Source organism: Phalacrocorax aristotelis, chromosome 6 (genome assembly GCF_949628215.1).
Source record: "Phalacrocorax aristotelis chromosome 6, bGulAri2.1, whole genome shotgun sequence".
Lineage (NCBI taxonomy): Eukaryota > Metazoa > Chordata > Aves > Suliformes > Phalacrocoracidae > Phalacrocorax > Phalacrocorax aristotelis.
Window position 1 is genome coordinate 13,707,584 of NC_134281.1, and position 12,983 is coordinate 13,720,566.

The 12,983-nt window shown below is 40.2% G+C and overlaps 2 protein-coding genes across 7 annotated transcripts in view; one reads left to right on the top strand and one right to left on the bottom strand.

Annotated features, from left to right (window-relative positions):
• Positions 1–12,983, bottom strand: part of MGLL (monoglyceride lipase) — a 110,363-nt gene that overhangs the window by 90,499 nt on the left and 6,881 nt on the right. Inside the window, exon 2 of one of the 6 annotated variants that reach the window (XM_075096027.1) lies at positions 11,668–11,740. The exons of 4 other annotated variants lie outside the window; for them this stretch is intronic. The gene's annotated coding sequence lies outside the window, so the exon portion shown is untranslated. Of the gene's footprint in view, positions 1–11,667; positions 11,744–12,983 lie in introns of all 6 variants that reach the window. One more of the 6 variants, XM_075096026.1, reaches the window with a different exon arrangement.
• The window catches only part of KBTBD12 (kelch repeat and BTB domain containing 12), a 32,561-nt gene continuing 21,447 nt past the window's right edge, over positions 1,870–12,983 (top strand). Inside the window, exons 1-3 of the mRNA XM_075096032.1 lie at positions 1,870–3,000; positions 3,955–4,225; positions 7,562–7,712. Of these exons, the coding sequence (XP_074952133.1) occupies positions 1,931–3,000; positions 3,955–4,225; positions 7,562–7,712 (1,492 nt within the window). The 5' untranslated portion in view covers positions 1,870–1,930. The remainder of the gene's footprint in view (positions 3,001–3,954; positions 4,226–7,561; positions 7,713–12,983) is intronic.

A 12,983-nucleotide genomic window follows, 5' to 3' on the forward strand; every position in this document is an offset into this window, starting at 1 on the left:
TTGATATAGCTGTAGATTTCCTTTTCACCTGGGAAACAACTATAATATTTTTAAAAAACAATCCATTTAGCAAGAGCTTTAGAGAAATCTGGACTGTTTGTGAAAATACCTTTAGATGGATTTCAAAGTATTTAATATACTCAAATTTTATGTTGATACATTTCTTTAATGAAACTAAGACTACTCTTTGTGCTTCCAGAATTTGAGAAAACCAGTTCGATCTGTTGTACATCACCCTGATCCTGAAAATAATTAAGCTGGTGAGGAATGTTACTCTTTGAATAGTCCCGTTAAGCAATTCATAGGATATTTACAATGTGTTTCAAACATGGTTATACCACAGCTTTAGGAGCTTGTCTGTGTATTGGTGATTCAAGACATGAGTCCTTAATGCACTTCCACAAAAGAACTGTCTCAGTGCCACATTAGAGACAAAAACTGTGTTAAGGACTGGTATCCTTCAAGCGATGGGTAAACGTCACTCTCCCATTGACAGCTCTACTGCTGTACCTCACATTCTGCAGCTTGCTGATCGGAGAGCCTGAGAGGTTCAGTAAAGGGCGCCCCCCCAAAAAACCCCAGAAACGGGACCATGAAGTTCCTTCTGTGTTCCCCATAAATAAAAGAAGAGGGAGTATATGAATAATTACAAATTAATTAAAAATCCCATTTGAGGTTACTGTAAGTGGAACCAAAACTCTGTGAATCTGCAGTGCTTAAGCATCCTGCTGATAAGTGGCAGGACAGCTTGAAAGCTGGCCCCTACTTACTAATCCTTTATTTATCCCAAAGCAAACCAGTAGGAACTCTGTAAAAACAAGTGACCTACACTCTGGTGTGAAAGAGTAAAGAATCTGGCCAATTAGACCAAGCAGCTTCCTGCCAGCTCTGCCACCATACTTCAGGGGTGGAAGCTGGCTCCACCCACAACATTGTCTTGACTCTCTCAGCTTGAATCCTGGGGAGAGAGCTACTGGTAAAGTGGGGAGAGATGGGGCAGGGACAAATCCATTGGTAGAGTGACAAGATGGCAGCTTCCCAACTGCTTTGCAAGAGTGTATGCACAGGGCTTCTGAATCGAAACCATTCTGCAAACTGGTAGCCAAGGCTGGTGGTAAGGCAGAGTATTAAATATCCACAAGTACACTTATGCCTCTAAAATGCCAGTGAACTGGGTTGTACTAGTGGCTTTATTTCCCACCCACTTTGCAGGGGGTACAGATCGCTGTAAAAACTAATGAGAAGCAAGTCTAATGTTTTTCCGCTTTTTTAGTCTTGTAAAACCCTTTTCTGTAGTCTCTACTTAGGCATAACTCCTAGTTTGAGAGAAGCTGTGAGCACGGAAAAGGCACTATGCCATTCTAGCTGTCTAACCTAAGGGGCTGTTGAAAATATAAGGTACTTTCAGCATCTAAGCAAGGACTAATGTCCTTCAGGTGCATGTGAGAGACAAAACTTGAATAGCCAAGGGACTAAGGGCCTGACCTAGAGTTTATTAAAGTCAGTGGAAAACTTTCCCTCAGTTTTAACAGGCTCTGGATCAAGACCAGGGAAAGGAGGGAGAAGGCAGCTGGAAAAGGTTGGTTTGAAGGGAAGGCTGTAATGTTCTTTAATTACAAGTTTAATCACCAAACTTGGGGTGGGGGGGGGCAGGTATTGAATATTGAAAATGACTTGAAGTGTTGATTTTATTTTCTTGTGTCTTGGAGACCTTGACCCTGAGACCTCACCATAATTTTACGTACTTTTTATGCATTACGGATTTATATCACATCCTATAGAATAACTAGCTTTAGATATTAATAGCAATACTCATTTGCCCAATAATTTGTTCTTATTGGACAACGTTATGCTTCTACCTCTAGAAACATTTCTGATGAAGACCTTGAATTCTGAGGAGATTTAAAAACAGGAAGTTTGGAAATAAACCATGGATCATAAGGCTGAGGACAAAAGAAAGCAGTGCCATAGCTTGGCTTTATTGGAACAAGTGAAGAGAATGAAAGAATCGACAGAGATAATTGATGTTGTGCTAGTTGCAGAAGGTGAGAAATTCCCCTGCCATAAGGTGGTGCTGGCTGCCTTCAGTCCCTATTTCAGAGCCATGTTCACCTGTGGCTTGGTTGAATGCACACAAAGAGAAGTGGTACTGTATGACATCTCTGCAGAGAGCATGTCCGTAATACTCAATTACATGTACAGTGCAGATTTGCACCTCACTAACCAGAATGTGCAGACTGTTGCGCTTGCTGCATATTTCATGCAGATGGAAGAAGTTTTCAGTATGTGTCAGAAGTACATGATGGGCCATATGGATGTTTCCAACTGTGTGGGCATCTACTACTTTGCAAACCACATTGGGGCAGAAGATTTATCTGATCAAGCAAGGAAATACTTATATCAGCATTTTGCTGAGGTGAGCTTACAGGAAGAAATATTAGAGATTGAATTCCAGCAGCTGTTGACTCTCATAAAATCAGATGATCTGAATATTTCCAGGGAGGAGAGCATTCTGGACCTTGTCATTAGATGGGTCAAGCACAGCAGAAAGTCACGTCTAGAGCACCTTATTGAGCTCCTGAAGCAAGTGAGACTGGTACTTGTCAGCCCTTCCTTTCTCATGGAAGCCCGGAAAAGGAACACCATGATCCTGTGCAATTCAGAATGCAATGATATGTTTGAGGAAGCACTGAAAACTATCAAGCTATCCAGCCACCCTTCTCTCAGCCTGCGATACGGCATGGAGACTACTGATCTCTTACTCTGCATCGGCAACAATTCGCTTGGCATTAGGTCAAGACATGGTAGCTATGCAGATGCCAGTTTTTGTTATGCTCCTGCGACACAAAAGACTTACTTCATTTCCTCTCCAAAATATGGAGAGGGTTTAGGATGTGTTTGCACTGGTGTTGTCACTGAGAATAATGATATTATTGTGGCAGGAGAGGCAAGTGCTGTCAAAATGTCTAGACAAAAGACCAGGAACATCGAAATTTATAGGTGTGTACCCTCTGTGGGAAAAATCCCTGATTATTTAAAATTTTAAAATCCAAATAATGGTTCTGGGGACTAAAGAAGACCATTAAACAAAGCATTCTTTCCTTGAAAGTTTTCCCAGAGGTTTCAATTACTCTAATCAATTTGCCACAATTGATTTCTATGGCACAATGAATTACATATACACCACCAAATCCTGATGCCTTTTCTCCTGAAAGAAGGAAGAATTACTGTAGTGGCATCTCTGGGTAGATGAGCTTGATTAGATCCTACATCAATGTATGTGGATTCTCCTTACTCAAATCTCAACATTTTCCTGGGATGCTCTTTTGTAGGTCATTAGCAGGGGGGCATGAGTCAAGCAAATAACCCAAGGAGTCCAGTAAGACAGAGATAACACTCTCCTCTGTTGATGGTGATGATAGTACTTCAGATATTAAAGGATAATGATTGATAGCTTTAAACCCTCATTCTGTTTTTACCAATGTCTTTCTCAGAAGCACCTATTTTAAAGAAAATCAGACATTTTCTGGATTAAAGACAAAATTAAAAACTGGTGACAGCATTTTCAAATATAGATGCCTAAATTTAAGGAAGTAAATCCATACTGAGACGGATGAAGTAGCCTTATTTTCAGCAGTGCTGAGCTCTTAATCTTTCCACTAACTTCAGTGGGAACTGTGATTGAACAGCACATGCAAAAATAAGGGATTCCTTACCTTAATTAGGGTCAAATATCTTTGAAAGGATGCCTAAAATTAGGATCCTTCATACTAAAAATGTTTGATATTGCAAACATTGGCCTCAATTTAATAACTTCTCTGTGAAGGAGAAAGCTCCTTTTGTCATCATACCATTGTCTGAATAAACATTGATGGTGAAGGGGGGTGACATTTCAAAACAAGCTGATGGGACCTCAGTGAACCAGAGCATTTACCACTTTGCATTTTCCTACAGATACCACCAGCGAGGAAACCAGTTTTGGCACAGCCTATGCACCACTCAGTTCCGTGAACTCTATGCGTTGGGCACTATCCATAATGATCTCTATGTAATAGGAGGGCAAATGAAAGTGAAAAATCAGTATCTGGTCACAAACTGTGTGGAGAAGTATTCCATGGAGCAAGGCACCTGGAGAAGCACAGCGCCTCTTCCAGTACCACTTGCCTGCCATGTAGTGGTGACAGTGAAGAATAAGCTCTATGTGCTGGGTGGCTGGACACCACAGGTTAAGAAATGTGCCAGTTATTTTGTTTTGTTTGTTTACTAACAAGCAGAGCTATTGTTGGTGTATATGATGTGTAATTTTATGGTGCTTCTTGCATAGGAAAAGTACATCAGTGATAACAGAAGAATAAAATGCTCACATTCCTCTGATTAAACATCTTTTGTAGGAAAATCAAACAGGGTGAAGAGGAATAATATCCATCTTATGCCATCCTCACTGTAAAATACCAACTTTAGGGAAGGCAGTTCTTTCATAGAGATGTGCACAGTGAGCAGGAGTTTAAAATACATCTCCTGTGTCAACATTGGTTCATTTGAAATAGCTACTGTGTTAAACACCTCATTAAAAAAAAAACAAAAACCACACAAAAAACCCCCAGACCTTGAACTGAAATAACTAAGATGATAGTTAGTACTTATTTGGTACTTTTTTGTCATCATACACTATGAAAAAAGGCTATGATTAACTTCAGCCTTCTTTCCCTTATATACTGTCCAATTAATTTTTCCAGGTATCAGTAAATAATGGTATTTATAGACTCATAGAATCACAGAATTATTAAGGTTGGGAAAGACCTCTGGGATCATCAAGTCCAACTATCAACCCAACACCCCCAGGCCTCCTAAACCATGACCTGAAATGCCACGTCTACATGTTTTTTAACACCTCCAGGGATGGCGACTCGACCACCTCTCTGAGCAGCCTGTTCCAGTGACTGACCACTCTCTCAGTAAAGAAATTCTTCCTAATATCCAATCTAAACCTCCCCTGATGCAGCTTGAAGCAGTTTCCTCTTGCTCTATCACTAGTGACCTGGGAGAAGAGACCAACACCCACCTCACTACAACCTCCTTTCAGGTAGTTGTAGAGAGCGATAAGGTCTCCCCTCAGCCTCTTCTTCTCTGGTCTAAACAACCCCAGCTCCCTCAGCCACTCCTCATAAGACCTGCTCTCCAGACCCTTCACCAGCTTCATTGCCCTTCTCTGGACACGCTCCAGCACCTCGATGTCCTTCTTGCAGTGAGGGGCCCAAAACTGAACACAGTACTCGAGGTGCGGCCTCACCAGTGCCGAGTACAGGGGCACGATCACCTCCCTGCTCCTGCTGGCCACACTACTCCTGATACACGCCAGGATGCCATTGGCCTTCTTGGCCACCTGGGCACACTGCTGTATTTAAATCATACAGAGGCCCTTAACTGAGCCCTGTCTTCAGAAAGTGTGTACACAGGTAAATTTAAGGGACATATTTATATCTGAAACGTAAAGTTCACCTCAATTTCTCAGGAAACTTTCTTGGTTAACCAAAATTCATTTATTTGATTTTCATTAAATTATAGTTTAAATGAAAAGTCAAAGCATTCTATGGAAAACAAATTCCTTTAATCAATCCATTTATGTTTCAGTTGCATTTCTTGGCCATGTAAAGTTTTAATGTGAATTTTCAGCATGACCACAGATGCCATGTTCAGCAGTACGGGAATATACAGAACTGTGCTATAAGGAAGATGGATGTCAGGGACAGTGCTTGCTCTCTCAAGTTGCTCCCACTACGAAAGATCTTTTTTAGGAGCTTAGCCCATTCTTATTTACTGCTTGGTGCAGTTTAAATTTGAGCATTCAAGATAAAGCCCCACATTTACTTGACAATGAAGTAGAGCATCTGTAATTCTTATTGCCAATAGCAATATGTTCAGACTGTCATCACATCTTAGTGGTTTGTGTTCTGAAATAAATTACTGTTTAAAGTATTTAAAAGTGAGATGCACTCACCAAACAAGATTTCCTCCTTTTTGGGTATTTTGAGCGCAGGAGTCGCCAAAGGAGACAACAGAACAATCGGAGAGTATTTCTGATACTGAAAAACTGAGCAAGGATACCTCACTGTTTAAAGAATTAAAATAGAAAAAAAAAGTAGAAACAATCTGTCTTTAGAAATACTTGAACTGAAAGATATGTTATATCACAAAGACAGATGTTGAAGTCAGACAACCAGCTTTGTCTCTCTTAATAGTTCTCCAGAACAGATTGTGGCTTAGAAGCACAAGTCAGGAATATTGAGCCAAGAATGGTTTTAAAAAAAACACGGGCACCTTGAAAACACCTGAAGTAGATACCTGCCAACCAGTACTATTGTAGCAATATATGGAAGTCTGAGTTTACATATAAATAGACTTGACATGAGCAGATTAACAGTACTTGATTAAAACCCATAGATTTGTCAGATTAGGGTGTACCTGAACAGATAAAGGCAAATTAGCTGAAGCTCTCAAAAAAGTGCCTTCAGACCAGCACTGCAGAGTTCTGAATTCTGCTGGTACCATATAACTCCTACACTCACCTGTCAGATGTGGTGGTTGTTTATGTGGGGCTACCACAGCTGCACTGTGAAAGCAAATGAGTTCATCAAGCCAGGAGTTGTCCCTATGCTCAAGCAGCACTGAATGTTCTGTCAATCCTGAACAAATACTAACAACGCAGCATTGATAGAGTGCTGTAAATGTATGTGTCCATTACAGAACAGGGATAAATACATGTTCCCTTCCCACTCAGGCTTTGCAATTGAAACAAGGCAAGACAAAGTCAAGCCAGGACATAAAATGACATCTTAGGAGGGCAAAGACTCAACTCACAGAAGCATTGCTCAGTCTCAGCATTGGTCTAGCCTCACTGATGCTAGAAGAGTTAAAAACCTAAGCAACTCCAGCCTTGGTAACTGGGGGCTCTTAAAATGGGAGGCGGCATTTGGTGAGGCTGAGAGGAAGGTTTCAGACCCTTGAGACAGATAGAAGGGCTGCTGGATCTTATGTTTTCTGTACATAAAGGGCACACTGTGCACTCTGAGGTGAACATTACCACAAAAATGAGGTAGGATGTGAATTCACAGTATGTCAAATTCTGTCTGCTCCTAAGTATATGCTTACTCTGTGTTAAAAATACACCTTATCCCTCTTTCAGTGTTTCATACTTATGATGAAGAAAAAGCATGCCCTGGGCACTGGTTTTCTCTCTATTATTACTAGGACTTTACAGCAGCCTTGTGAATGAGGTACAGTCTACCAGAGCTGGGCCTGTGAATGTATTGTTACTACCCAAATCCTCAGCTTTATTGCTGCAGAATATAGATACATTCTTATTCATTTGCCTTCTACAGTGTACTCCCAGCCACAAGTCATGGGTGCTGTTAAACCCTAGTGAGTACGAATCACTTTGCAGCTATAATTGATGTGTTTATGTTATTTATCTGCTCAGCGGTCTGCTGTGATTAATTGCATGCAGGCATGTGCAGAGGGCTCCAAATGTTGTATTATTATATGGCTGTCATATTTCATACAGATGGATCTGCCTGACGATGAGCCGGATCGATTAAGTAACAGAACATTTCGGTATGACCCAGGCCAAGACAAATGGACAGAAGGCGCGCCAATGAAGTACTCCAAATACCGCTTCAGCACAGCCATAGTCAACAGCGAGATTTATGTCTTGGGTAAGAGGAAACAGATTTTTAACAGATAGTACCATGACTTTTTCTTCTTTACAGTAGTTTGCCTCTGTGAAGTGAAATATCTCACCCTTTGCTATGTACACAGGACAAAGTATGTCGGACTAAATGGATAGTATTTTTCTAGAATTATTTTTTCCCCGCATCGTTTCTTCCTTCCTTCCTTAATTTATGTAGATTAAATTAAGTGAATGTTTAGTGTTCTGGATTTATGTAACAAAGATACTTTGCTTTTTAAACTACTTTTCCCTGGATTATCAGAGTGTGCTATAAATAATGAATTTTAAAAGGTGGGTAAAGAAGCCTTGTTAGCACCATTTCACAGGTGAGCTGTGAAAAGCTGAAGAACATACCCAGCACCATCAAGGAATGGCATAGGGAAAAAAGAATTTGGATCTTCCAGTCAAAACCAACATTATTTGTGGATTCTGAAAAAATTAAACGATTCATTCTCTTCCACCCACCTCAACACAGTGCATTTTTTGGAAGATCAAAACTTTTAATTTTGTCATTTTTTAATTGAATCTTTTCAGTTTTTTGTTTCAAAACAGTATTTTGACCAGAAGTTTTAAGACTTGTGTGAAAGAGTTCAATAATCTCCTACCCCAAAATCTTCTGTCCCAAAATGATCCCCATCCATATCCCCAGTTCTACAGTTCATCTGTAACATGACTCTTCCTAAAGACCATCATTCATGGTCCCAACCCAACCTCTGTCGAAGCCAACAGAAAGAACATCACCTGTTTCTGAACACTAGCGAACACATCAGAAGGTGGCAAGCAAGGGATTTTTTGGAAGAGAAAATGGTGATGTAAGGCAGGAAAAGGCAGATGGAGAAGAAAAGCATTGTTGGCATTGGGAATGATATGGGGAAAATGTTGAAGGAGCATCTTGTAAGGAGAATAGGAGTCAGAAAGGTGACCAAATGAAAATAGAGCAGGATTATAGATAGGTGTATAACTGGAAAGTACTTGAAGAAGTGGTGAAAAAATTTCATACAGTCAATTAATCCACAGGTGGGCTGTGCGTTATCCATGCCCTTCCATGTTCCCAATATCCTGTGGGCAGCATCAAAGAAGAAGAAGGTAGCAGTCACATCAGTTCCTCAGAACCTTTCAATCCCTTCTGCTTCAAAATACTCCTGCTTACAATCTTACCAAAATGAACACAAAAAAAAAATATGGTCTTTCCAACTTATACACCTCCTGTATAAGGGTCATTCTGGTTTTGTATGGGTTGTTACATACCATGGATAAAGGAGCGTTTGTTCCTGGCATGTAATACAGAAAGCATTTTGCAGGGGGTGTATTTAAGAAAGGTGTCTTTGAAGTAGAAGAGGAAAATGGCTTTAACACTGCATTTGTCTTCTTTTAGAGAAACTTCTTTCTCTAAAGTAGCTTGAGACAGGCTCATAGTCACAACCAGAAGAGAGGGGGAAAGAAACCTATATGTAAAAGAGAGTTTTGCAAACAGAAAATAATTTCATTATTGTCAAAGGTTAGTGATAGAGAACATCAGTATGCTGTTAAATAACAAAAGTGTTGGCTCCCAGGTTCAATGGTGCTTCAAAAATGTGGAAACTCCATCCTTTGTAAAAGGTTAAATATATATAATTATTTATACTGACACTGATGATGTAATGGGGCACCAAAAGCAGCTGTAAGACTTGGGAAGAGAAAGCTGTATTCATGCATTTCGGTAAGAAGCATTCCGAGATCAAAACCACAAATGCTGCGATGACACAAGAGGGTCAGGATGAAAAAAAAAGGAGCTGCCTTGGGATGTATGTGACAAAACAAATTGACAGTCTTCTTCACAGCAAGCCTGACACTGAGACAAGGAAAAGGAGTGGCTAATAAGGAAAAGTGCATCCATTTTCTTCCCTCAAAATCTCACAAAGAAAGAATATCTCAGTGATTACAGAAGAGAAATGTACAGATTGAACAGAAAGCACAGTATTAAATCTGAGAAATGCCTGTTTAAATGGCATTGAGGAAAGTTCATGGTCTCACAGACCTTCACAAGGATTTTGCTAACGTTAAAATATAAAAAGCATCATTTTATTATGTATAGTTGCCAGTGCTGCAGTGGTCAGGGAGCTGAATACTTGAATTCTTTCTTACATGTCAGCCAGTACCAATAACCTTTTTTTGTGAGAAAACCTTTGTTAACAATCAGATCAGCGTGTGGGCCAGAACAAGCTCTTGCTCTGTCTCCATCGCTCTTGTTGGTCCACGCACCTTCCCATGAGCAGTCCTTATTCAAGCAGTCCTGACGGAACCAACACACTTAATCCTGTGATTAACAATTTTCTGCACTGGACCCTTCACTCTTGCCACTAAACGTAACTGAATACACATAAAAGCGATGTTTGTTCTCAGTTTTGACAGTGTAAATCTGGGGTAATTTCACTGTAATGAACAAATTTGCCTGTAATTTATACCAAAGGTATAAGCTCACTCTCTGCTCCAGGGAGGGGATTTTTGACAAAGACTGTGCTATTTTTACCATCGTGTTTCCCAGCCTGCCTCCGTTCTGATGTTCAGTCCACTCAAGGTGTAACTGCAGAAAGTGTAGACATGAATGAGTTACCATCAGGTAGGAAGAATATCAGTTGCAGGGGAGACATTTTGACCTAGATCTGAGCTGTTTTCACAAACTCCTGATTGCCTATTTTCACCAACCTTGCAAGGACTTTAATGTCCATAAATCTGTAAAATTTGGTTGAAACTGGCCAACAGGTACAAAAGCTATGAAAGGCAGACAAAATAATGTAAACACAGCTACAGAACACACATGAAGTGAGGGTAACTGCATGAGTCTTGTTTCCTTAGGAAATCAAATAATATTAGAACTAATTGTTTTTAATTGAAAGGAAAACCTGACACTAAGCCAAAAATTATTTTTCAACAAATTCTATCTTTGAATATGCTGGTTTAAATCCACCTTTAGCTGTATGGGTGGAAATGAAGATTTATCTGTTAAAATTGAGAAGACAATGTGGTTGGTAAATGTTAATCATCGTGGTCTCGAAACTGTGTGGAAGAGATCAAAGCATTTTCCAAGACCTCTCAAAATGATGAAGCAATTTCCAAAGGAATTCTGTTTGGAAACAGTGATACAATCACTGATATTGGCATCTTATTCTGCTGATACCACATGTGGCCTCATGTCCAGCTGTAAACTCCCACTTGTCAGCTGTAATTAAAACCTCACACAGAAAAGCTACCTTCCACTGTTCATTTGTGGTGACAGGTTCTTGTTACCTTGTGAGTTCTTAGGCTGTTGGGCTGTGAGGTGCGTACAGTTTTCCTTTGGAAACAATTGCGATGGTAACCCTGGTGGGGTGAATGGGCAATTCATGGCATTGAAAGGAAGACAGTGAAAGCACTCTTAATCTGGCTGATGTGGTACTTGATCACGCAGATGAAATTCATGAGAGAATGGGAATGGAAGGATGGAAGTTGGTGTTGACAGACCAAAGAATAGCAACTGCCATGAGGATAGTAAAACCACTTAAGGCTGATCAAAGCCATGGATCCCTCAGACATCACCCTGCATCACGAGGAATGTGGGGCACTGTGCAAGTCTAGAACTATGCTGTCAAGGGCCATTTGTGCAAAATGACATTCTGAAGAGGATCACAGCTTGTAGGTTGTCCTCCTGTAGTGACCTCGGAGACATCTATGCTCAGGCATAATGACTAAGCTTTTGTGCTACAGATAAGAGAGAAACTTCCGTGGAGTCTCTACTATTGCCATTTATACCCTCTCACTTCAAATAGGGGTTCCCCATGGTGAAGTGTGTGTGTACAGAACTTGAACATCTAACAGGCTCCCATGGAGCCCCAGTCATGGGACACTCAGTGAAGGGGCAATTCGAAGCATGCTTGATGTCAGTGCTTGGATTCCCACAGCATCATCCGCTTTTCATATCATACTTGTTCCTTATGTGGTGCACTGTCTCCATGGGCTTCCTGTAGTCTGCACACATCTAAGAAGATCCACTGGGGGCTGCTGGGGTCAGAGGAAGGGGAGGGAGGGAGGCAAGGTGGAAAAAGGTAAGTGTAAGATTTCTTCTGTATGCCATGAGAACCAAGACCCTCTTCCAGAAATAAAAACATGAAATAAAGAAATATATAACTGTAGCTGTGTATACAAAGTAGTGTTGCAGAAAGATGAAACGTCTTTCAAGCAACTCTTGAAAACAAAGTCCTTAAACAAAGTAAGTTTGTCAGCTCTTTCAGGCAGGATCTCTGACTTCCTGTACAGTTCATACAGGTGTCAGCACATTCGGGATTAGGTGGGACTGTAGAGCAAAAATGAAAAATCACTGCACTAAAAGTTGATCCTCTCTAATGTCTCTGATGTGTGAATGCAATTTCTATCATAAATATGAAGTAAAAAGCATAGATGGAGCACTATCTTTGAATAAGATGCTGTAGCGGACCCTTTGATATACAAGTCTAATTTTTGCTCTCAACCATGCAGGTGTAAATCTGTAGTAAGTAGTCTGCTGATCGCAGTTATGTTGTGTCAGACTCATTTTGTTCTAACCCAGATCAGACTCTGACGCTTTGCCTTTGAAGTGTTAATTTCTGAAAAGTCCTATTGGCACAGAACAGAGAGTACACAGTCACTGTCCAAAAACTCTTCGCAGCCTAATTGCCAGCTCCAGCATGTAAAACCCTAATGACTTAAATGGAATGATTCTAGAGTCACACTGATGAGAGGAAAATGAGGAATAGATTAGAGTTTTTGGTCTGAGTAATAGCATTGTTCAGGAACCTGTACCATGTGCCTTAATCACCAATCCTGTAATGTAATTTTCTGTTTGTTGTGTAATGTTCCTAGAGAATCTTATGCTATTTATACAGTGTACATAATCCTCAAAAGTAAATGAACAGAATTTCCTAAGGCTCAAAATCCTTTCTCCTATTCATCCCATTTGATTGGTCTTAGCTCTTTCTCTCCATATTTTCCCAGGAACATAACTATATTCATTGGAAAGCCCAAGAAAGAGCAGTATTGTGTTCTTAATGACAGAGGCAATTGAGACACTTTTGGAAGAAAACCAGATGGGAGGGCTTTATTTAAGGTCATGCATTTTAATCTCTTTCTTAAAAAAAATATTCTTTCCAGCTAAGTCTCTGAAAACTCATTACAGCCAACAGACAAATTAGGAAAATTTATCCAAATGAACCCATTTGAATGCCATATTCATTAGCTTATGTTAAAACACATTCAGTAGAACAAC